Source organism: Rhineura floridana, chromosome 6, assembly GCF_030035675.1.
Source record: "Rhineura floridana isolate rRhiFlo1 chromosome 6, rRhiFlo1.hap2, whole genome shotgun sequence".
Taxonomy (NCBI): Eukaryota; Metazoa; Chordata; class Lepidosauria; order Squamata; family Rhineuridae; genus Rhineura; species Rhineura floridana.
Genome location: NC_084485.1, coordinates 33,102,547 through 33,128,754, shown reverse-complemented (window position 1 = coordinate 33,128,754; position 26,208 = coordinate 33,102,547). Strand labels below are relative to the sequence as shown.

Genomic DNA, 26,208 nt, shown 5'->3' with positions numbered 1-26,208 from the left:
TAGCAGATGTGCTTGTTGTGTGCAAACCGGTAGGGGAAAGGCTGTACCTCAGTGGTAAACCACATGCTTTCCATGGAGAAGGTCCCAGGTTCAATCCCTGGCATCTTCAAAAAGGCTGGGGAAGACTCCTACCTGAAATCCTAGATAGGACATACTAAGGAGCTTTAATGAAAGCTAATGCACAGGTGGTTCCTAACACCATGCAGGCTGTTGTATATATAAGCTCTGGGCCCTGGAGGAGGTACCACACAGTGGGCAGAACTAAAGTGATATCAAAAAGTAAAGTTGCCTCCACCAATTAATCAAAGAAAGCTTCATTTGACTGATCTATTGAGTAAAACATGCAGCTGTAATATTTTGGGGATGATGTCTATGAGATGGCACTTTGGTGTGAAACATTTGAGACGTTCTTACAAAGAAACACAGTTCGTAGGCTATTGTACATCCAAGACTGTGATTTTGAGGTTTTTAAAATGTTTAACCTGGCTTCTTTTACCTCCAAAATTACTGGGAAAAATAGCAAGAGTGAGTCTGTTTCTTATTTGAGATGTTATCGGTACCTCTCATCTATGATGGAGAGCATTGTTCTCAATTCAGAGGCTTAGATGGAAAGAGTGGTCCCTAATCCACATATGTAGTTTTGTTTTGTTTTATGAAATTAAAGTTAAAAGAGCTCTTCCTGATGTTGGTCCAATCAGTGGCCAGTCTTAACAAGTGGAAGGATTCAACAACATTTGCTGCTAATGGAACTAGTTACTTGAAAGTTGCTGGAGATCTCTAAGCAGAGGCTGGCTAGCCATCTGTTGGAGACGCTCAAGCTCTGGATTTTCTGCATTGAGCAAGGGGTTGTAGTAGATAGCCTACAAGGTCCCTTACAACTCAATGATTTTACTGTGTGCTCCTCAATAGTCAAATCTCTTATCCATTGTTTGCCTTTTGATTTGGCAAGATTAACACAGTTGAGACTGGGAAGGAACATTCATTTCAAGAGAGTTCAATATGGCTTGAAAGAGGATTCCCTTCCCATGATGTACTCATATTTCTCTTTGAAACAAAACAAGCCCCTGCCAAATAGGACCAGTCTAAGATATTTTGCTGCTTGAGGCCAAGGACCTTCCTGCCCCCCCCTTCTAATTCCATGTGCAAAGCTGAGCAGACTGGCAGTTAAATCGTACTTCAGCACTGGGTGATCTTGGGTGATGGGAGGTGTGTGTGCACAGCATGCTAATCCATGATGCAGCCAGACCTATTTAAGCCCCCGGTGGTGGTCGATCGCTGCCGAGGGCCCCTATCGTCTGTTGCCGGCTCTGGCTAAAAATTCTCCACTACATCTAAAGATGCAGGCTTGCTTAGGTGGTATAGTGCTGGCCACATGGCAAACACACACCTCTGTCCATTTCTTGTTCCTCTGCATCTGCTGGTGCCTGAGGCAACTGCCTCACTTTTCCTAATGGCAGGGCCGGCCCTGCAGCCAAACTTGTTTTACCAGAAGTGAAAATGGGATGGATGTACACACTATAAGCAGATAATTCTTCTTTCAAACTGTCTTCAGCCCACCCTCAAAATAAATTTGTTATCTCAAACTTAAATTTTACATCATTAATGTGGGAAATGGGGGGATGAATTGTTAATCTAGATAACAAATTTCATTTCTGTCATTAAAAGATATATTAATGACCTGATCCAGTTTATCTTGCTCAACTATGGCTACAGCAGAAACTGACAAATGATATTCCTTGTTATAACAAACATTTTAGAATAGCATTCTAGAACAGGTGTTAACTGAACCTCATAGATCAAGGTGACTTCTGTGTATGAATATGAGAAAATGTTAGCGCTCATTACAATTATGTTGTTTAAGGATTAGATTGCATGAATATGATGTTTGGAAGCACACCTCAAAAGAATTAAAACAAAATGATCTCTTAACATTGGTCACAAAATATCCCTGGATGTAAAATAAATCACTATTCAGTTTAACACTCAGTCCCTCTTCCCAGGGAATTCTGGGAATTGTAGCTCTGTGAGGGGAACAGGGGTATCTTAATAACTCTCAGCACCCTTAACAAAATACAGTTCCCAGGATTCTTTGGGGGAAGCCATAACTGTTTAAATGTATAGTACAGATGTGGCCTCTGTCAGCTCTAGGGTTGCCAGGTTCAGGGCCTGATCCTGACCCTGTATCTTTAGGAGAAGAGAAAGTCAGCCAAGTGCAGGTGTTCGTGCAACACTGTAATGGGAAAAACCACAAGGTGGTATTCTCCCTTCCCGCTGCACAACTTTTAAAGATACGAAAGACCTCTTGGTTGCCAGGCCCAGCCTCCAAGAGGTCTTCTGTAACTTTAAAAGTTGCACAGGGGGAAGGGAGAATTTCACCTTGTGGTTTTTCTCATTACAGTGTTGCAAGAACACCTGCACTTGGCTAACTTTCTCTTCTCCTAAAGATACGGGATCAGGATCAGGCCATGAACCTGGCAACCCTAAACCTAGTGGAAGTTTAGCACTGATTTTTGTGATAAATAATACAAGAAATAATCTGTTTGCAAGCCTGGGAACCCAGAAGATTGTGGGAGCTTTGCACTTGCTGCAGCCTCTCATGTGACAGGCATCCCGACACACAATGCGTTCCCGCCTTTTAGGTGTGCACCAATTTTTTGGCATGATGAAAATTGTACCCATTATTCCAGCCTAGATGTGGGTAGCAGCATTCCCTTCCTTCTTTTCCCATAAACACCCCCTGTGCCCAGACACTAACTCAAGCAATGAATTATAGGGAAACTACAGTGCAGATGTGTATAATGGGTGAGGGGCAAAAACAAGGTGCTGTTCATCTGTACTATACATTTAAAGAAGTATTATACCACTTTAAACTACCAGTATATCAGCTGAAAAAGCCATGGTTCCTTAATGCAACAAATACTGCAGTGTGAAAGGAATTTTAGAAAATGGGACAGAAGCGCTACCATTTTAATCTGTTAAACTAACACAATAAGCTCCATGTCTGAATGCAGCCATGGAGAATAGGCTCCCCCACCCCAATATTTTTCCATTGCTTGCTACTTTGGTATGTAAAAAAGGTGAATTATTACCAGTTTATAATACTATACTTGCAGCAACTCATTTTAAGACAACAGAAGGATATTTATCTCTAAGAGAAATTCCAGTACAAAAATATTTTATGTAAAGCACTATTGCATGTGGACAAATTTGGAAAATGAGGTCAGCAGATGGATTCCAAAATCAGTGGGCCTGCTTTTATAATTCAAGATTAGCCAAAAACTAATCATGTTTGACCACTGAGAACGCAGTCCATTCTGGTTCCAAACAACTGAACAGCAAAGATGTACGAAAAAAGGTGCAGAGTGACTGTTATTTTCTTATAGGACACCATCTGGTGACTCCAACTTTGTCTTCTGCAAATGCAGGCTGCAGCCAGGCTAAGTATCTGGTAGGTTTGCTACTTTTTTCCTTGCAAAAACCCTTTGCCATGAATAGCTGCAGAACAGGCTGAAATTCAGTAGGTGACGCATGCAGCAATTTAAATATTCATACATTTATGGAACCTTGTGACTTGGGAGATGTTCAATCCCGGCTGTGTTTTCTAAGACTGTGGTACCTGCAATAGCTGCAGCTGTGGCTATGGCATGGTCAGTACAAGCAGTTGAATCCCAAGTCTGTTTGATCTGAATTGCAATATATAAAAAGAATCCTGGGTGTTTATTAGCACAAGTCAGGTGATTTACTATATGGCAAATAAAATCTCCTGTTGTGTATCACAGGATGACTTTTAATTATGAAATGACAGGATGTTTTACTAGTCCTGAAAAGTTTGCTTTAATAGCATTTAAATGAAAAATGTTCTGGGGAAGCACGAAGTTTGGGGCTCTTGGGTTTAATTTCCAGTTCTGCTGTTGACTTGCTATGTGACCTGGGACAAGGTACCTCAATACATAATTCTAGAGCCAGAGGCTAATAACTTTGTACTTGCATATGAATTATATAGCTTAGTGAATATAAATGAAACTAGATAGCAAAGTGCATCTGAATTCAATTATCTGCAGACATAATTGTTTGCAATGAGATGTGCTCGTACTTGTCACTTTAAATTTATATCACTTCCATGTTCGTTTCCATGTTGGCTCAAATAATCAAAGTTCCTGCTTTGACTGATTTTCTCAGCCACAGCATTTCATCAGCATGTCTGATTCTGCTAATGGGTCTCTGATTTCACATTAGAATCTTATTTTCAGGGCACTCAAAAGCCACTCTAGTAACTTTGGGGGTGGTGGTCTGCTCCTCTGATCACATGACAACATGCCTTGTTAGGAATTTTCATATATCATGTTCCTGTGGATTTGGAGGTGGGGTGCAGGTAGAATGATGGTCCATTTAAGTTTTATAAGCTAAAAGACTGAGCGTCTCACTTGAGCTGACTTAGGCTGCAGTCCTGTGTATACTTGGAAATAAGCCCCACTGAACTCAGTGAGACTTACTTCCAAGTTTGCATAGGTTTGGAGTGCTGATTATTTAAATCAGGGAATGGGAGACTTGTGGCCCTCCAAATGTTGCTGGACTACAACTCCATCATTCTTGACCATTGGCTGTGATAGTTGGCTGATGGAGATTGGAGTCCCAACAAGATTTGGAGGGCTGCATTTTTTTCAAGGCCTGTGAAGCACTTATTTTACCTTTGTACCTCTCTAGACTGTGGCAAACATTAGCTTCAAGGGGGAGATTGTTAGGGGGAAACAGCACAGGCAGAAGGGTTAGCCACCCACACCATGGTCCCAATCCAGTTTTTCCTTCCCATGGTATTTCTTGTAAGTTGCAAGTTGTGATACGGAGATGTGCTTAAAGTTGCCTCTCATCTGACCATGCGCAAACCATGCATGTGTTTATGTTGGGCTATCAATCACTGCCACTGCCAAACATAGGAAACTGCGTTGTACTATCTAGCTCGGTGTTGACTAGTAGCAGCTATCCAGGGTTTCAGACAGAGGTCTTTTCCAGCCCTACCTGGAGATGACGGGGATTGAACTGGGGACTTTGGCATGCAAAATATATTATCCACCTATCTACTACTAAGGACAGCCAGTGTGATGTAGTGGTTAAGGTGTTGGACTGGGAGACCAGGGTTCGAATCCCCACATAGCCATGAAGCTCACTGGGTGACCTTGGGCCAGTCACTGCCTCTTGGCCTCATGAAAACCCTATTCATAGGGTTGCCGTAAGTTGGAATCGACTTGAAGTAGGGTTGCCATATTCCAGTTCCACAAATCCGGGCAGGTTAATTTGCATATTATGTAAAGTATTTGCATATTATGCAAATATTTGCATATTAATATTTGGATTGTCCAGTTGTTTTGTTTTTGTGCCTAGGAATTACCACCAAAAACTGGGGAAAGATGTGAGAAATCTTTTTTTAAAAAGCAACATTTTTAGCCTTAAATGCCTAGACTCTAGTTTCCAACACTATGGAGTATTTATTGATTGATTAAGAGAATTTATATCCTGCCCTTTTGCTGTTAAAAACAGAGCTCAGCACAGCTTACATATATAATAAAAACAATAAAAATACACAATCAATATAAAAACATAATAAAAACACAAAATAGCAACAAACATAAAGTAAGTCAGGGCAGCAGTACGGTTAACCATATATGATATATTTCAAAGATGTGGTGGGTGGAGAAAAACAAGAAGCCAAATGTTAGGAAAAGGAGTCTTTCACACAACATGCTCAGTTGTAAATACTGTTGCAGCAAGCTTTACAAGTTCCTCCAGTATTCCACTGGTGCAGGCACTCAGACATTCAAAGTATCTGTATGTTTCTTAGGTTTTATAAAAGCAGAGCTTTGCGTAACTCAAAATTTCTTCTCCCTTTGATCAACCACATCTACACAGGTTCCACCTCCATACTCAAAATGAAACCTGGAAGTGTGCAACAACCCCACACATACCTTGCTAATTAGATTACCAATGCCAGGATGTCTGTCTTTTCGACTACTCTCCTGCTCCCCCCCCCCCCCCCGGGCATCATAAAAGACCCAGTCCTGGGCTTAGAAAGAAAATAAATATCTGGACCTCTTCAAAGTATTGATAAGCCTCTTGTTTTAATTGAAATAATAATTATAAATTCTTGTTCTTATCACTAATGGGAGTTAATTATCTTGCATATGCTGCTGTTGCTTCTATGGCTGTAACGGAGTGAGGTTAAAGATAAGTGAAATGCAAATAGGAAAAAAACAACACAAAAGGCAGTAACACTTTCCTAAATGTAATACCATACCAACCACAACAAGATTCCTATGAGTAAGGCAGAAAACTAAGCATCTCACAACCAGTCAGGATTCCTAACCAAAAACCAAAAATAGGATAAATGAAGAAATATTTATATAAATGCATGACTATCAAATATATTTATTATTTACACAAACTGTAAAGATATTTATAGTGCAATCTTAGGTTTATTTATTCAGAAGCAAGTCCCAGCGTATTCAGTGGGGCTTACTCAAACAGGGACAGAAATGCAACTTCAAGTGATAAGCAACTTCATTCACACAACCCAAAATTCCAAATCATGCCACTTTATGGTGTTTTGCAACTGTTTATACTTGTTTTTATGGTTATTGGATTTTAAATGGCTTTATTTCTTGTTGTGAGCTGCCTTGGTTTCCAACCCTACCTCACAGGGTTGTTGGAAAGACTCCATACACGCACACGCACACACTGCAGATGTATAAATACATACAGCCCATATAATAGTTTATTGTCAAACCAGTTGGTCATTGCAGAAAAATCAGTATTAGTTTTTAAAAAATCAGTATTACCTTCCTACAGAATAAAAACTGTAATACCTAAGTAAGCCCTGCCTACTTGCTTTAAAATAGGACTGGAGGGCACAAACACAATTCTTTTTTACATTCACTCCAAAGTCCCATTGATTTTCAGCACATTCATAACCATGTCTACTCAAAAGTAAGTCCTATTGAATTCAATGGGATTTACTCTGGGCATATGGGATTAGCATTGCTTTTACAAAAAGCAAGTATTGGGAAGGTTTTCAAAACACTGCCCAAGATCTGACTCCCGCACACAAGAGGAAAAAAAACTGAAATGTATATACTTACCCAATTTATGAGATTTTCAGATAAACCGGGTGAAACCACCATTTTGTTTTCTAGACACTGCCTAAGGTCAATGAAACTGAAACACAATCCCTGATTGGCTGCAATCCTGAACGGGCGGGGTTAAAGCTATGAAGTGCTATACAGTACTGTTTAAAGAAAGATTTAACAGTCGGGGGGGCTGACGTTTTTATGTATATCTCGAGAACAGGACCACCTAGAAACTTAATTTTTTTTAAATTAAAGCTGAGAATCCGGGCCACCTAAACGGCTAGCTGGGCGCCGGGTGGCATGCATAGAATCCAGGTAAAACCCGGCTAACCGGGCAATATGGCAACCCTAACTTGAAGGCAGTACATCTACATCTCTGTCTACCACTAAACTACAGTCTTTCTGCCACAGAGCCTCTCTCTCTCTCTCTCTGTGCGTGCGTGTGTGCTCATTTCAATTTCACCTAGAATGTGTAGAAAGTTTCTGTGGGAAAGGGCTTTCCCCATGACCTACCCCATCCTGTATTGACTAAGGTAGCAATGGCTAACCTGTGGCCCTCCAGATGTTGCAGGACTACAACTCTCATCATCCCTGAAGGGATGGAAATATCTGTTAATTTCAGTTCTCTCTGTTTCTCATCCCATCTTAAATTCAGTTCTCCACATTTCTGCAGCAATTTATGATTTTTAAAAACTTTCTTCAGCATTTATAGCATGGTATGAATTTCTCTTAATAAACACATTTTTGTAGGTAGTTTTGACTGTAAAATTTTCCCCCAAGCCATTTTTCATCATTTAATGCATTTTGGCATGCTATTTCCACTCATGTATTCATTTTTATGCACACTTCCCCTGATATATGCATTTTTGTAAACGTTGTTTGGCTGGCAAACTGCATCACAAAGTTCAAATATGCAAATTTGCAGGGATGGCTGTGTTCCAGTTCTCATATTGTTTTGGAAAGTGTTAATTTGATAGATTCAGCTTGAAATGCGAACTGAATCGAAATTCTCACCCATCCCTGTCCCTGAACATTGGCCATGCTGACTGGGGCAGATGGGAGTTGGAGACCATCAGCACCTGGAGGGCCCAGGATAGCCACCCCTGGACTAGGCCTTACTCTTAAATAATAGGAGCAACTATGTGTATTGCTCCTGTTTCATATACAAGAAAATCAAAGCTTCATCTGTTTGTCTGGTTTAAGGACTGCAAAATATGAGGGTATCTCTCCAAAGCAAAATAATTAATTCCTCCTAGCGCTCTCTCGCTCGCTCTCTGTTTCTGTCTTTGTCTCTCTCTTCTCCATGGTTGTTTCCATGCCATCTGTTACCTTTCTGCTGCTGAATGTTAGATCTTATCTCCGAGTAGGTAGTTGTCTGCAGCTTAGGTAGCTGAACAAAAGCACGCGGGGGTAAACAGAAAGGTGAGCTGGTTCAGGCCCTGACTTGGAACCTTCCATATGCTTTTAATCCATTAGCAGCAGCGGGAGCCTTTTGAAGTTTCTCTCCTCCCTTTTTCTACTTCCCCTACTGCCCAGCTGTCATCTCCCAAGTTCTGCTCCCTGACACTGCTGTGGAGCACTCTTCTAAAAGCACAGTCATGCTTTTGCCTTAATACTGTCGCCCCAGGGGACGTGGAGTGACGACAGGACTAACAAATGGTGCAATCTGCTCTGTACAGCTGCGAAAAGGAAAGCAGAATAGGGGGAGACAATATGCATGTCTAGATCTTTTCCTGTACAGCTCGTTTTGGGCCCATCTCTGTTGCTAACAGCAGACTCTAATAGATCTGGCAATGCAAAGCAAAGAGATCCACGATATAGGATTTATTTTATTTGTGATTGTACATAGCGATGGGGTGAGTTACTGTAGGGCCCTGTAAAAACAACAACACAAAAGCTGTCTTGCATTGAATGCCAGACCACAGCCTGAAAAATCTGGAGTAAAATGTGGAATGCTTCTTAGCGTGTACAGACTGATTGCTCTAGGGGAAGGGCCATAGCTCAGTTGTAGAGCATCTGCCCAGTTCAATCGCTGGCATCTTCAGTAGGGCTGGGGGAGACTTCTGGCAATCTGCTGCCAAACCCTGGCAATCTGCTGCCAGTCAGTGTAGACAATACTGAGCTAGATGGACCAGTGATCTGACTTAATATGAGGCAGCTTCCTATGTTGTCTTCATCTCTTTCTCACAGGGGCAATAATTTTATATTGGTACAGCAAAATCTGGAATATCACGCTCTTAGAAAAACTGGCTTCCCAACTCAGATTTCTATGAGGACATACAAAATTGGACAATTTTGCACTGCCTTGATACAATTTTTTCATCTACTACAACAACAGGAGTAACGACATTGGGGCCTCATAGCAATATGCCAAAATCTAGAATGCTTATAATGGTATTTGGACTTTGGTACCTTCTTGCCTGATTTAGTGATGCAATGGCACCCCAACTTTTCACAATGGCTTCTTTAACTACTCTTCTGGGGGTGGGTCATGATAAGAGGAGCCATGATTTGGCTAACACCGGGGGGAGATTCAGCAGGTGGACTTGTGGATTTTGTTAAGGGCTCCTATCTTGTCCTTCATAATTCAAACAGTCATACAGATTTTGGGGCTTTATTATTGTAAATCTGGGGTAGAGGTATGGGGAGCAGATACGAATGTGATCACAACCCTGGAAATAGTGCAGAATAAATTCTTTAGAAAACTATACTCCTTACCCCCAGGAACACCTGCAGCTTTCTTGAGAACAGAAACTGGCTGGCCATCTATAAAGATAAAAGCTGTGTGGCTTCGCTTGAATTATTTTAAGCGAATTGCTTCTTTGATAACGGAACGTTTACCAACTTTGTGTTATAAGGAGTTAGAAAATAACCATAACTGGAAGTTAATGTCCCATAACCTCTTAAATAGCTACCACCTTCCCGAGCTAAAATATCTCGTGGACATACAAAAAAGACACCTAAGGGACTGGCTCCTTTGGATAGACGCCAAAAGAGATTTGTGTCTAATCAAAAAATCCAGATTTTCTACTTATTTTGCATCAGTGAAAACAGAACATTTTAGAGCTTGTTATCTGACTAAATTAAGGCTAGCCCCCTTAAGAATTGCTTTCATGGAACTCCGGTTCCAAGTTATGCCTACAGCGGTACTGGATGGTCGTTATCAGAAAGTGCCATTTGAAAGAAGACTGTGTATTTGTGATCTAGGAGAGGTGGAGGATATTGTGCATTACATGTTAAGATGCCCTCTATACGATCACCCAAGAGAGAGATTTATTAAACCTTTGTTGTCCCAGGGAAATGGGAACTCCCTGGAGGAGACCTTATATCTCCTGAGTGATGTTAACAGCTATGTGACCCACAAGGTGGCTCTTTTTGCCCTTGCGGCAAAAAAGATCAGAAAAAAAGAATTAGACAACATAGCAATTAACTGCCAGGGAGACTCTGCTTGTTAATTTTTATTATGTATATTTTCTATGTCTTTGTTTATATTCAATATTAAAGTTTTTTTTACAGTATTTGTCATGGCCTATGGCTAGCACAATAAACATTTTTGACTTGACTTATTGTAAATCACTTTGGGATTCCACTTGGAAAGATATTAATAAGTGAAATTGTTACTATTATTAACAACAACAAGAAGTTGTTGGTTACATTTAGAGACCTGTATATTGAATATAGCTATGCAATAATTATATGCTAAGCTGGATAACTAGTATTAATAAACTAATTCAAGGTCCATAGACATGACCAAATAGACTCACTCAATAATAAAGTCTCATAAAGAATTTGGTGGCTAGTCCCCAGTCCAAATCCAGCCCTCAAGGGTACCATCTGCCCACATTTGCTATAGTAGGTCTGTTTGAAGGTCTGTCTGGTCCAAGACTGATTGAAAGATAAAGAGCCATAAGAGGGGAGAGCTGAAGTCTGAAGTTGCCCATTAACAGCACCTGAATAGCAAACTGAACAGGCAAACAGGTCACGTGGTCACAGCCTTCCCCACAATGTATTTCTGTTTAGATTGTAGTAATTATCTCTAAAGTTGTATCTGTATATATAATAAATTAGCATATGCAGATATTATGCAAATATGCATTCTCTTTTCCCCTGCTTTTTTGGTGATGCATTGTGCTTTTTTTTTAGAAATGTGTAAATGGCCACCCTAATTTGCTAATTTTGAGAGAGGAAGCACGGAGAGGCTACGGTGGCTATAATAATTCAGAGAACCAACTTGGGCTAGGGTACCACTACTACTTCCCTATCATTCCCCACCCATCCTCAAAATGCACCTGCCACCCTGGGCTCCTACTGGGAGGAAGGGCGGGATATAAATCTAATAAATAAATAAATAATAAAATCTAGTTGTGAACTAGAGTTGTTAACTAGAGGGTAGCTTCATTTGAAGACTTAAGTTGTACTTAGCCAAGAATATATATGATGCCAGCTTGCCCCAAATCAGGTGACTTTACAAGTCTCTTCTGTGTGATTTGCTATCAAGTGCCCTGATCACAGAAACATTTTTCAACAAGGGAGTCTCTTAATGCAATGCTGGAAAATCTTAAATCTGCTTAAATGCTGTTGACTTCAATGATATTTAAGCAGACTGTGTGCAAGATTGCTGCCATTAAGATTAATCTGGATCTATCCTATGTAATAGCTTCCTCTCTTTAAATCTTCCATAACTGTGTAATGCTGTCGAGAGTCTCCTATCTCCATTCTTGTTAAAAATGTTCCTGTAATTCGCAACCTTATTCAGTAGCGGCATGGATTGGAAGATGATGATAATACTAAAATGCATTGCTTGTTTTTCATGGCATTTTAAGAAATACATAAATGTAATCTTCTGATGGCAAAATCCAAGATGAGCAGGAAAAAAATTAATCAGATGGGTGTAATCTCCAAGGGAAGCGATGGCTTGATTTTTAATTCAATGTTTTCCCTTTGACAAAAACTTTTTTTGTGGATGTTGTTTATGTAGAATTTATATGAAGCCAGGGTTTAGGTAATCAGCTTTAATATTTGTACTCCTAGGGAAAAAAGTAGAATCATTAGCGAATGTGCATAATTAATGAATAAATTATCTGAGTCCCCCTCTTTTGTTTTCCTCCAGGTACAAGGAAATGCTAGATCTAGTGACATCACCCAGCTTGACTGTAAATAGAGAACACCCTGACATTCTGAAGCTTAACCTTTCTAACACTTATGCCACGGTTCCAGATGACATAGAAGGTAAGCTGACAGTTCTTGTTCATGGCTTATTAACTTTAGCTGCCTAGCCATGGGCGGGTATGTAGAGTAGGAGGGGAAGCAGGCATATGGCCTTGGCTTGCATGAATCAGGGCTTGGAGTTTTTCTCTTACGCACATCAATCAAACCTAATTAATTCCTAATAATTATATTGGTAGTGTTTATTTTCAGTTGTGTGATTCCTTTTTGGATGAGCAGGATATTTGGAAGATCCCGTGGCTTAATGGCAGGGTGTAAACTTCGCATTTGTGAGGATCCAGGTTGAATTTTCTCCTCCCCATGGCGCTTCCTTTTTAAAGAGTACCAGGTTAGAAGTGAGGGAAGGAACTCGATGCAAGGCACTGCAATGGTTGACAACACTGGGCCATGACAGACCATCGGTCTGAAAGGGGTTATTTTCGGTGTTACTTTTGCTTGCTTGTACTTTTTGAAGCACATAGAGGAAGCAGAAATGTCAGAACAGTCAGCCTTGATATGAGCAATTAATAGACCAGCTTCAAGGAGCTATTGTGGTTGCTCATGCTAGATGTGGGTTTGACTGTTTTGATATCACCATGGCTTGTGATCATTTTCTTCTCTCTGTCATACTCATATCTGTTTTTTATATCTTCTGTATGAACTTAGAAAGGGAAAGGGTTTGTTTGAAGAATGTACTTTGCTCAACTGGGTACTAAATGTTCTGATTTGTGCCTTGGGCTTTATATGTTCCAATTGTCCCTATTTACAAGGAATTGTTTCTATTTTCTGGTCCCTTTGCCTGGTAAGACACTGACCCTAACTTTTATTTTAGGGAGATGTTGAGGATGCCTTTTTAAAAAATGGTTGGCATTCATTCACATTTACATATAATTCCTCCAGTCTCACGTTCCTCGCTGCAGAACTCCAAACATTAAATCTCTGAGTTGGTCTGCATATATGTGCGCATGTACACATAGATATTGACTGTAATGCGCATGGATATAAATACGTGCACATAATCACAGAATTCCAGTGCACTGTTTCACTGCTATCCCCATCTGCCATTGCTTTCCAGTGTGTCAAATATTGCTGGTGTTTGGATTTCAAGCTTTCTCTCATGTCCATCTGAATCCATTGTTAGATTAAACATCCTTATATCTGATCACTGCCTTTCACAGCGTGTTATTTGGAGGTGGGGGATGCTCAAGCAGTGATCTTTGGAGTGCCCCCCTGTTTTCAGCTGTGAACTGTTGGACGGCGAGCTACTGTTGCTGTTTTAGTGTGCCTTAAAAGATCAGAAAGCAGATGCTGACAGTGTTGTTATCATTGCTGAATACTTATTTCTGTCTTGTGTTCTCTCTCTCTCTCTCTCTCTCTCTCTCTCTCACACACACACACACACACACACACACACACGACAGACAGACAGACAGACACCCTTCAAATCTGTGGTCTGAAGTTTCAAACTTGGCAGATACTAAGGGCACATTCTTTTGGTAGTTGAGGTTAGGGGATGGAAAGTTATCTGCCTTTCCCCAATTCCCATCTTCTCCCTTCACTTGGACAGCATGAAAAAGAATGGAGGTGGGAGGAGGAGAGAATGTTCAAATCTGTTTTTAAAATTATTGGCAAATGATGCCGCTGAACTAGTTTTTTGCTAGTACAATTGCAGCTATTGTTTGCTGCGCTTCAGCCCCTACAATCTTCCTGTTGGAGCAGGGCTGGCAGAAGTCACTAGCTAATTAACTGTAGTGATTAACCCTTTGCCTGCAACATCTTTAATACCATCTTTCTTGGGGCTTGTGTAACTCTTAGCAGACGGACTCTGGTAGATGCCAGTACAGCAGCTGGCAAACTGTCAGCCACCAATATGTGAGCCAGAAAAGCTGCTCTTCCATCAGACCCCAAGATGGGGTGTCTGATGATCAAACTACACATTACACTTGTGAGCCTGAAACATAGGAAGCTGCCGTATACTGAGTCAGATAATTGGTCCATCTAGCTCAGTAGTGTCTACACTAACTGGCAGCGGCTCGCCGGGGTTTCATTTCCAGCCCTGCCTGGGGGTGCAGAGGACTGAACTTGGGACCTTCTGCTTTTTTTCTTACCCAAAGGTTAGTGGAGAGCCCTAATCTGGTTCAGGACCACAGTGCACGGGGAAGGAAAGTTTAATCCTTCCCTCCTCTACCCAGCCCTTTGACTGTTTTAATCCACAATTGTGTGGCCCGGGAAAGCAAGGCTGAACCCACTGGCCCCACCCCCTGCCATTTGTATCCCCTGATGGTCCATGCACTGGGGCTGAACATCTAAAGTGGGGGAGCTGCTGTGTACGTGTATGCATGATTAGGATTCTAAATAGTACAGGGAGCCTATGCAGATGCAGCAGGCTCCCTGCTTCAGACCTTTAACCCCAGTGCATGGACAATAGCAGAGCCAGACCCTCGGGGACGTAAAAGAGGCAGCAGGGCAGCAATCATAGTCCAGCATTTTCCCCTCACACTGTTGTAATTGCATGAGGTGTTGAAACACCTGAGTAAGGCTACAGAGTAAGCTTTTTACTAACTTTTTAAGAAAGCTTTTGTTGAAATTAAAGTATCTGAAAAGGACTATGGAGAAATGATGAGATGGTTAAAAAAATCAGCGGCTGATCAAGTATAAAAAAGATCAAGCAATTGTTAATTTGGTAACAGCAAAAATAGATCTAGCTGGTAAATGGAAGAGTGTTAGTTTATAAATGCCCTTTATTAGTAGATTGGTTAAAAAATATATAAATAAAATTCACATATTTAGCAAGACAGTTTTTATTTCGTATTCTGAATTTTATGTTTCAAACGATCCTCAACTAATTCATCACCATATCTCTAGACACTGGATGTTTTGAAGACTTATTAATTTTGCATGTGAAACAATTTTTAAACGTTATTATACTTTTATGTTAACGGAACATATATCTGTGAGTTACTGTAATTGTGTTTTTATTTTATAACAAGTTTTTTTTAAAAAGATAAGGCAGAGAATAGAGAGAGGTTAAATAAGTTAAGAACATATTTATGGTGTTAGAATCTCTGTGAGGTACTGATAGTTTAATGAGGATGGGCCTTTGGAAATACCAGCATTTTGACCGGGGGGGGGGATAATTTATTCTGCAGGTGTTGCTACTTACAGAATTCTTGTTTTTATAGTGATGGGGAGTCAAGGATACTGAAGAAGGCCCACCCTCAGCCAGTGAAAATCTTAATCAGTTATCTCTCTGGCTTTTGATACTTCAGCAAGTTTTGCTCACACCCACATGAATAGCATATATTCATTCTCATAAGGGCTGTGAATTATTTTTTTTAAGAAAGCTGAGATTCTCAGGAAGCTGAATTTGATATTTTTTTCAGTGCTCCCACAGAATCAAAACATGCACATTATGCTTATAGTGAGATTTGGAGCATAGCTCAGTGATAGAGCATATTCTAGATCAACAAGTTGCCTAGATAGCAGCATCTGTGGCAGCTTTCTGTATCTGGGGAGAAGAAATGTAAGATTGGTCTAAAGGCACATGAGGCCATCTCCTTGCTGAAGCTAAGCAGATTTAGGTCTAGTCAGTGCCTAGATGGGAACCACATCCATGATGGGAAATAGGCAGGAAATAAATGTAAGAATAAATAATAATTAAATGAATAAGGGGTGAAGACACTGGCTTTACTCAGATACAACGGTCTGGTTCACATGACATGCTAAGCCAAACCTTGGCTTAGCAAGTTTGCACGACTTTGTGTGGCATCCCAGAGAGGAGTTTGCAACCGTTTTACTCCTCTCCAGTCCAAGGTTTGGCTTACTGTCTTGTCCAAACCGGAGTTTGTGGTTAAGCTCTCTCCTTGGTATCGAAGAGCTGTAACCAAAGTTTATTAAACTAAGGTTTAGCTTAGAGTGTCATGCAAATCAGGTCAATAGTCAACGTATGGTTTGGCCATCACAATCAGGTTTTGGTTTGGGCCTGTTTCTACCCTGCCTTTGTGATCTGAGCAAGCTACATGACTGAGCCACAGAAACCATGGTTTGCCTCCAAACCAGAATGAGGAAATGTAGTTCATACAATGGTTTCTAATCCTGAAGTGGAGAAAAACTGTGGTGTGTGATCACAATAGTTTGCCTGTTTTAGAACATATGGCAAAATGTAGTTAATTGGAGAGGGACAGAGGAGGAAGGAGCACATGAGCTCAAGCTCATTCACAATAGTCATGATTTGGCCATTATGTCTGAAGGAAGCCATTCTTTCTGTATGCAGTGCAGCATAACTGGTGGCAGCAAGGTCAGATTCATATGAAAGAGAGGTCCTTGTTCAGGCATTCACCTTGAATGTGTATGAGCTTAAAGAAGGGACAGGAGTGTGCACATAACCCTCAGCCCAACTTCTGCACACTCACCAGCTCCACTTCAGCTTTTCCCACATCAAGAGTGCATTCAGGTTAATGTGCTTAGAATCCTCTTTGCAATTGGGAACCCTAATAAGGCATTTGAAGGCATTTATAATAGTCTTTCAGACCTTCCCTGTCAATGCAAGAAGGTCTGAAGTGGAGCTGGCACATTCAGGGAGGTTGAGGGGGGGGCTTCTGTGCATTATTATTATTGTTGTTGTTGTTGTTGTTGTTGTTGTTGTTATTGCATGTTCCCATCACCTCCATTCTTTAAGCCCACATGCTTCTGCAAGATATCCGAAGAGAGCTAATAAGAGAGAGAGAGAGAGAGAGATTATTATATTTTTTTTCATTCAGCTCAGGTACTTTGGTCTCACAAGGACAAATAAAAGGTTAACTGATAACAGATGAGTTTGAATAGATGAGGCTGTGATGATAAAAAGACAATAAACATCAAAGGCAAACAAAATTATATTGAGATGATAATTTTCAAGCAAGAATGAGCAAAGTATACAGAAATCTTCTGCGTGCACTGGATATTTTGGAAATGTTCTCACAGGTTTTATACAGAATAACAATATTACATGAACCCATAGGATTATTTCTTTATATTTATATTTTCAATGTATTTGCATATTCCATTAAATAAAACATGTCTGAGATGTTTAATTCACTATCTTATGAATTGCTGAATAAACTGAAGTTGTCTCATCTTCAGATGACTTCCTAATGAGGACAATTCTCTTGCGGCGATGGGGACACATGCTGATTGAAAACTGGGTAACTGAGACTATCTCCTGCTCAGTAGTTTATTTAGTTATTTATTATTTGATTTATATCCCGCTCTTCCTCCCGGCAGGAGCCCAGGGCGGCAAGTAGTTGTTCACTAATCCCATACTACTGAGTATATAATAGTGTGTACATATTATTGCACACACCCCAATCTCTAGCTATGAGATACTCCAGGGGGTTCCAGTGCTTACTTGGGGTTTGGTCTCCTTGGAATGAAGGTCTGCGGAGACTGTGGTGTCCTTAGGATATATGGTTTTATTTACACATATATACAACCTGAGCATAAGATGGAAGGGCTCATAGCATTACTCTTGACCAGCTCTTTAGATGTGTAAACAGGGCTCTTGACAGACTTGGCCAGAGAGCCATTATCTTAACAAAGGAACTGGTTAACCAGTTTAGCAGGTTCCCTCCACTACGGATCCCAACCTTACAGGTTTGGAGGGGACCAAAGACATCATCCAAACCAACCAACCCCCAATCCTATGACAATATTTTCCTTTGGTATGTATGAGAAGATGCAGCACCTTCTGCGTCCGGATTTGTTACATGTTCCATACCACATGACACTTTCCTCTTTGATGTGAATCTGGATTCTCTGGCCCTCACATGGCTTGAGAATGTCTTCTCCCCTAAGCCCCTATGTGAATTGTGCAAACATCTACAACTCTTAAACTACAGGATTCTAAATCACACCAAGAGCCTCCACATGTACAGCAGGCACTGTACATATTTGTCCTCCAACATGTGGAGGGTGGCCAGACCAACAACATGATGGCAGGGAACAAGCTAGCTGGCACATCCCCACTATCTCCTTTCATTGCACACAGTTCTCATGTCTGGGAAGTGGGGAGATGGCCTGCTCTGGATAGGGTTGCTCTCGCCAAGAAGGAGCAGGTCCACAGCCTGGGGATACTCCTGAATCCCACATTGTCACTGGAGCCCTGGGTGGTCTCAGCAGCTAGAAATGCCTTTTTTCAGCTCCAACTGGTTGCCAGGTTTGGCCCTTTTTGGACAGAGATGACTTGGCCACAATACTCCATGCTCTGGTAATTTCCAGATTGGATTATTGTAATGCCATCCTGGGCTCCTACTTGCCGCCCTGGGCTCCTACTGAGAGGAAGGGCGGGATATAAATCAAATAATAAATAAAAATAAATAAATAAAATAATGTGCTATATGTGGTATTGCCCTTGAAGACAAATCGGAAATGTCAGGTGGTCCAAAATGCAGCAGCCATCTGGGGTTCCTTTTAGATCTCATAACCCGTGTTTTAAAACAGCTGAATTAGTTGCCAGTTCATTTCTGGGCCGAATTCAAGGTGTTCACATTAGTGTTTAAAGCCCTCAATGACCGTATCTAAAAGACTGCCTCCTTCCCTACAGACGCTCTGGGGTGTTGAGATCAACAGAGGGGACCCTTTTGGTAGTTCTACCAACCTCAGAAGCTGAGGGGTGGTGGTGGTGGCCTGGGAGAGGGCATTCTCTGTGGCGGCCCCTAAGTTATGGAACTCCCCACAGAAGTGCGTCTGGAAACTTCACTGTACAGTTTTCGCCAAATGCAAAAGATGCACCTCTTTATCCTGGCCGTTGACACCTGAGATGTATATTTTTAGGACGTGCCCCATTTTTGTGAAGTGGTTTTAGTTCGTTTTTAACTGTTTTTAATTATGTATTTTAAAACTGTTGTGACCCACCCTAGCACCTTTGTCCTTTGTGTTAAGGGCAGTCAATACATTTAAATAAATAAATAAGAAGTTCGATTTCTGTCCTTGCTTGACACTTTGCATGAATCCTGCCTGATGCAGTAGCAAAGGTTGCTATGAATTGGGTATTAGGTGACACTGTTGCTCATGGTGAGAATATCTAGATTTTACAAGAATATATGGTAAAAGCATGTTTGCCCCAATCCAAGAGCCTTACTTTCTAGCTCTTATGTAGCAGTGCAAAGATGTAAATCAAGATGGCAATGGGTGGTAAATGCTCAAAACCCACATCTTAATTTATGCAGTCCTAATAAAGATATTTGGCTTTCTGACTACAAATACAAATATGTTGCAGTAGGGTGTGATGATCATGCCAGTTTTTCATGAGTTGTCAAATATGTTCAGTAGAGGTTCTGAGGTTTCCCCTACATTCTTTGTGGCCCTTGGATGTACATCATCAGATACCAGTGACCTGAATAAATTCTGATTAGGTTCCTTAAGGTTCCTTTGTCATCCTGACACTTTTTCTTCCTTTTTCCCCTTTTGGCTAACTGGCTTGTACCTTTTCCAGCGTGTCACCTTCTGAGATTAGCATGGATCCAAAGTATTCTTCATTTTCCTCCTAGGTTTTGATACTTGCTTTATTTCAGCACCAATCAGCCAGAATCTGAAGTCTTTCATGCATTTGTATCATGGGCTACTGCTGTCACTCCACATTAAAATAACCCAGGGGGTCTCATGTGCCCAATTATGAATGTCATAATTACGTCCTACACTTCAATTATACAAAGACTGGAGAGTAATCAACACTGATTTCAGTATAGTTTTCTTTCCCTTTCTGATGTCACTGTTTTGAGTACTCCCCATGTGTTTGTGTGTGTACATAGATCTATATCTATCTTTATATACACATACATACCTGTGACTCCGGTTAACGGTTCATTTGATGAAGTGTGCTGCAGTCAATGAAAGTTTTTGCCATAATAAATTTGATAGTTTTTAATGTGCTGCAAGACCCTCTGTTGTTTTTGCTGCTGTATACTAACATGGCTACCCTCTCGAAAGCATAGCTGATGTTATTTATTGTGCTAATTTTGTTTCGTAGGCAACACCAAAGCTGCGCCTCAGTGTTCTCTTCATCTCTACTCTACAAAGTAAGAGTGCTGTACTGAATCTGTGATAACTGTCAAAAGAAATATATTATTTCTAGGGGTGTCACCAAGTTAAAGAAATCTTAGACTGTAATCTGAAGCACCCTTGACTGATTGATTAAGTTTATTTATATGCCACCTTTCTACAGCATGCTGTGCCCAAAGTGACTCACAACAAACATTCTAAATATCAAAATACAAAGCTCTGGGGGAACTACTGAACTCAGCAGGACTTACTTCTGAGTAGACATATCCAGGTTTGTGCTGTTAGTTGATTACAGTGCAATCCTAGCCATGTCTACTCACAATAAAATCACTTCTTTTTTCAATAATTGCCTGCACATTACATCTTAGATTCTCCTTTCTTGTCCATATAGAAAGGAATGCCTCTAAAGCAGGGGAATGGCCGTAGCCCACTGGCAGAGTGTCTGCTTTGCATACAGAAGATCCCAGAGCTTGGAAAAGTTACTTTTTTGAACTACAGCTCCCATCAGCCCAGCCTAATCCAGTGGCCATGCTGGCTGGGGCTGATGGAAGTTGTAGTTCGAAAAAGTAACTTTTCCAAGCTGTGGAAGATCCCAGGTTCAGTCTTGAGCATCTCCAAATGAGGTTGGGAGAGACTCCCTGCCTGAAATGCTGGACTGCTAGTCAGTGTAGACCATACTGAGCTAGATGGACTGTTGGCCTGACTTGGTATAAGACAGCTTCCTGTGTTCCTAGTGGTTCCCAAATTTATTTTCCCACAGACCACTTGAAAATTGCCAGTGGTCTTGTTCTGACTGTTGTAGCAGTTGCAATGCACTGTGCGACATACTGTATGACTTTTAATTGTATTTTTATTGCTTCTTTTATTTCTTGTAGAGTTGGAAATATTTTAGAGTTGGAAAAGATTCAGAAAAGGGCAACCAGAATGATCAAGAGAATGGAGCAACTCCCCTATGAGGAAAGGTTGCAGCATTTGAGGTTTTTTAGTTTAGAGAAAAGGAGAGTAAGAGGTGACATGACAGAAGTGTATAAAGTTCTGCATGGCAAGGAGAAAACATTTTTCTCCCTTTCTCGTAACATTAGAACCCGTGGACATCCAATGAAGCTGAATGCTAGAAGATTCAGGACAGACAAAAGAAAGGACTTCTTCATACAAAGCATAGTTAAACTATGGAATTTGCTCCCACAAGAGACAGTGATGGCCACTAACTTGGGTGGCTTTAAAAGCAGATTAGACAAATTCATGGAGGATAAGGCTGTCGGTGGCTACAAGCCAAGATGGCTATGCTCTGCCTCCATGGTCTGAGGCGTATGCTTCTGAATACCAGTTACAGGAAACTGTAGGAGGGGAGAGTGCTCTTGCACTCAGGTCCTACTTGTAAGCTTCCTATGGACATCTGGTTGGCCACTGTGAGAACAGGATGCTGGAAGAGATGGGCAATTGGCCTGATGCAGCAGAGCTCTTCTTATGTTGTTATATTCTTATATTGCATTTTATGGTATTATAATTTGTATTTCATATAATTATGTATTATAATTTGTATTCCATAATACAATAAAATGCAATATAATAAATAAAGGAAGCCATAAAAATACAATTAAAAATTAAAATTCATGGGGACATGCCATGGACCACCTGAATGAAGCTTGTGGATCACTGGTGCTCCATTGACCTGTTTGGGAACCCAGGTCTAAAGTCTTCTTAAGGTGCTAATGCTCCTCTGTTACTCAACAATCGAACTGTTTGAGTGAGGATTAAGGGGCATGGAATCTAATCTATAGTTAGCAGTCACAAACCATGATTTTGCATGATGTCTGAGCTGCTCATTGTTTTTTCTGTTATCATTGTGAGTGTTTGAAACTAGATTATTTTGGTGTGTTTTTAAAACTACTTTTTAAAAGGCCTTTCTAGTTATACAGATTTTTTTTAAAATCACATTAAATGTTTGAAAAACAAACATAAATGTGCTGAAAAACAAAATAGTTAAAGCCTATACATATGTTTCATGGATTGGTGAAAATATACTCAAAACATCTGAATATATTTGAGTAAAACAAAAAAAATGGTTTTGAATTCAAATCCTAAAAGTATGGTATAATGCTTTTTACCACTATTATGTTTAAACTGGGCTGAGCCAAGAAGTCATTTTTCAACTATAATTGGGGAGACTGGTTCGGGGCAAAAGAAGACACAAAGTAGGTCTACCTCTTGCTTTCTTTTCTTCTTTTACAATTTTATTTTTTGCTTTCTCCAGTTTCACAGTTGTGGCCCTCCTGTGCTGTCAGCCACCATTCCCCAGGACATTGTGTTGGGGGAAATGGCAAGAGAAACCGCAAAAAAAAAACCTTTCACCCCCACCCAAAAGAGTTAAAACTCCTCTCCTATAACTTTGCAGCCTGAACCATGCAGCAGGTTACAGAGATTAGGGGCTGTGTTCAGCTCAGTGTTAGTTTAAACCAGGGATGGTGGGCCTCCCAGATTCTGTTAAACTACAACTCACATCATCCCTGAACCTTGGCCATACTGTCTGGAGTTATTGGGAGTTGGAATCTAACTATATCTGAGGGCCACAGGTTCCCCATCCCTGTTTTAAATATTTGCGAAGGGGGGGGGCATCAGAGGAAGGGGAAAAGGAGCTTAAAGAACTGCCCAAATCGGGGAAATTGACTTACTACTTTTGCTAATTACATAATCAACTATGGGGTTATCATTTCTGGTATGCAGCGGTCGGTAGCATGTGAAATTCTCCAAAGTTCATGCATGTGAATGTTGGTTAATGTTGTTTTAGAACTTTGCTCTGAACCTTTTGTGAAATGAATCAGATGGCAGTGATACAGACAACAACCAATATTTTCAAGTTCTGATGTCTCTTGTTTTAAATTTCAAAAGCAGGAATTTTCATATAAACAGTACCATAGTTCTATTCCTAAATGCAAAACCATTTCTGGAAGGTGCGAATGGTGTGCCTGTCACATCAGATTTGTAGGAAATGTTTTGTATGTTCACTTGGCCAAAACAGGTGTTGGAGTGACACTATATACGACAATGGAACCAATTACCTAGAGAGGTAGTGGGCTGTCCGACACTGGAGGCATTCAAGAGGCAGCTGGACAGCCATCTGTCAGCAATGCTTTGATTTGGATTCCCGCATTGAGCAGGGGGTTAGACATGATGGCCTTATAGGTCCCTTCCAACTCTACTGTTCTATGATTCTATTAATATGGATCCAGTCCAGGTGTGATTTTATGCTGTGTATGTCCATGCACATGCAACGGTCTGGCAATTTTGGATAGGAGATACAGTATAAGGCATATGCAAATATACTGTAACAAAGGATTTGCTGTGGCTTTTTCTCCCTCAGATTAGAGTGAGTCTGGATTCTCCTCTTTTAACCAGTGACTTGACTGTTGATTCATATGTCTCTCAGTCACCTTCCCCACCCCCTTCATCTGGCTTATTCCCCTGGACTTTATAAGAACATAGAAAGCTGCCATATTGAGTCAGACCATTGGTCCACCTAGCTCAGTACTGTCTACACTGACTAGTAGTGGCTCTCCAGCGTTTCAGGGAGGGACCCTTAGAGTCCAACTGGAGAAGCTTAAGATTGAACCTGGGACCTTCTGCTTGTAAAGCAGATGCTGTACCACTGATCTATACCAAGGTCATGTTCATTTCTGGCGAGGTGATAGTTTGCGTGAACAAGATGCAGTGAGTGAACCTCCATATCAGCTTAGTTGCTCAAATTATATACCTCTGTATGCAGCCCTAGAAAGAAGCCAGCTTTGGATTTGCACCATTTGTGCTTTTCTTGGCGCCTCTCAGTGCACAAGTACTGCATGCTTAGTAAAATGAGAATTGCATGGGCTTAGCTCTATGTCAGATCTATCTAGGTAAAGCTGTGACTAATTTTACAGCACTATGGTACTACAGTCCTGCTTCAATTCTCTTGATTATTCACAAAGTAGTTATTTGGACTAATGGTTTAAAAGCATGCCTTAGCATAATACTGGATATAATTATTAAAGTCAACTAGAAGTCAACTGTTGAAAGTCATCCATTGTTTGTCTTACATTCTCTCTCTTTCTTTTAAATAGACATTATCCCCATATAGTAACTGTCCCATCCTTTCCAACGATGGCCACATATGGACAGACTCAGTACAGCACAGGAATCCAGCAAACTGCTGCTTATACTGCATATCCGCCACCTGGGCAACCTTACGGAATACCTTCCTATAGTGAGTAGTGTGCTAGCGGTTTGATTTTTTTGTTTTAAATTAGGAAACTTCACTTTGTGTAGAGCTGGGGCAGGAAACCTCTGGCTCTCCAGATGTTGGAGGATTTCAACTTCCATCAGCCCCAGCCAGTATGACCAAAGTCAAGAATGATGAGAATTATAGTCCAGCAACATCTGGACAGCCACAAGTTCCCTACCCTTGGTGTGGAGGGTGTCTCGCTTCATTTTGCACAAAGTTATGATTTACAAATGTCTGAGCAACAGCAACTGTAATTTTGTAACCTAGAGGACCTCCATTCTAGTGTTTAGGATGGGTATCTTGTTACTGATTGATATAAGCCTCTTTCAGTCCCTCCATAGACAAGAGAATCCAACCATGCACTCTGGCCACATGCAATGATGGTGCATTCGGTTGTACATGTAAAAGGGGCCCTTATGTATGCAGCTATATGTATGAACATCAGGTGTTTGGCCAGAGGCTACACTGACATTGGATGCATGGCCAATGGGTGAGATCCCCTTCCCCCCTCAACATCTTCGTTGGATGCATGGAGTGGTTCATCTGAAAAGAGGTACAGATTTGGAAGAAACAGTAGGTCATAGTATTGGAAGGAAATATGCAAGTCATCATAAAATCAAAATGAAGGGTGCTATCAGTCAATACTGTTAAACTGGAATGGAAAACAGCAAGCATCTTCTGACTCAGTCAACATGCATACTCTGAAACTGTGGCAAGAGTGGTCAATAAGGCCACTCAGGTTAAGAAGGCCATTCTTGCATGTTAAGAAGGTGGGACTAGACAACTTGTTTCTCATTCCCTGTTAAGTAGTGGTATGGGATACTGGTAGTGTGGAATCTTTGTAATCTGAGTTTCTGAGGGACATATGTTCAGTAGTTGCTAGCCAAGAGTCCTCTGTCTAGCAAAGCACAACAAACTTTTAGATGATGGCGCTGCTTATATTTTACATGCACATGCAGTATGCATTTTCAGACATACGCTGTAGCAAAGTTAATACAGAGCAGATGTTTGTTTTGAGACTGCCTTACTGTTTTCAGCAGCTCAGAGTCTGTGTGCTCAAAGTATAGAACAGCCACACTTCATCTTGTACAAATAGAGATCATGTTAGATGTGTTTGGAAGGTTGAGATCTTCTTTTGTTTTCTCAGTGGAATCTCCAGTTCATGGACAATGTTGTGCATCATTTTGCAGCATGTAAAGGACGTGGTGTGGGGGTTAAAACAAAATCATAGAAATGGCCAAAAAGCTGGAATGTGCAATGCATTGGCACAATAGAATAACTTGGGAAGTAGTGAAATTAGTACTTGCAGTAGCAATTTTAAAAAGTGGTCCAGGTACAAGAAACATAAGACAAAAAATGAGCCTGCATCTGATATACACCACACACTTCTTTGTAGTATTTTTTTTAATGAAATGGTAGTGGTATTTGCATTATCTGATCCAAGCACAAAAACTTTGGATAGATCAGAACATAGCTGGTACTGAATAATTGGAGGTTACTAAGCTGGGGGATTGGTGTAACAGTTGAGCAACAAGGTCAAATCTAACAGTGGACCAGTGATGAAAATACCAGGTGATAATTCATTATTCACTC

At 40.8% G+C, this 26,208-nt stretch overlaps 1 protein-coding gene across 6 annotated transcripts in view; it reads left to right on the top strand.

Moving 5' to 3' along the window:
- Positions 1 to 26,208, top strand: part of EYA2 (EYA transcriptional coactivator and phosphatase 2) — a 200,859-nt gene that overhangs the window by 62,020 nt on the left and 112,631 nt on the right. For 2 of the 6 annotated variants that reach the window (XM_061631391.1, XM_061631389.1), the window contains exons 1-4: positions 3,415 to 3,448; positions 12,229 to 12,347; positions 20,329 to 20,377; positions 24,455 to 24,597. In XM_061631391.1, coding sequence (XP_061487375.1) covers positions 3,420 to 3,448; positions 12,229 to 12,347; positions 20,329 to 20,377; positions 24,455 to 24,597 — 340 coding nt within the window. In that variant the 5' untranslated portion in view covers positions 3,415 to 3,419. Of the gene's footprint in view, positions 1 to 3,414; positions 3,449 to 12,228; positions 12,348 to 17,444; positions 17,507 to 20,328; positions 20,378 to 24,454; positions 24,598 to 26,208 lie in introns of those variants that run through there. The other 4 variants (XM_061631390.1, XM_061631395.1, XM_061631392.1 and 1 more) reach the window with 3 other exon arrangements.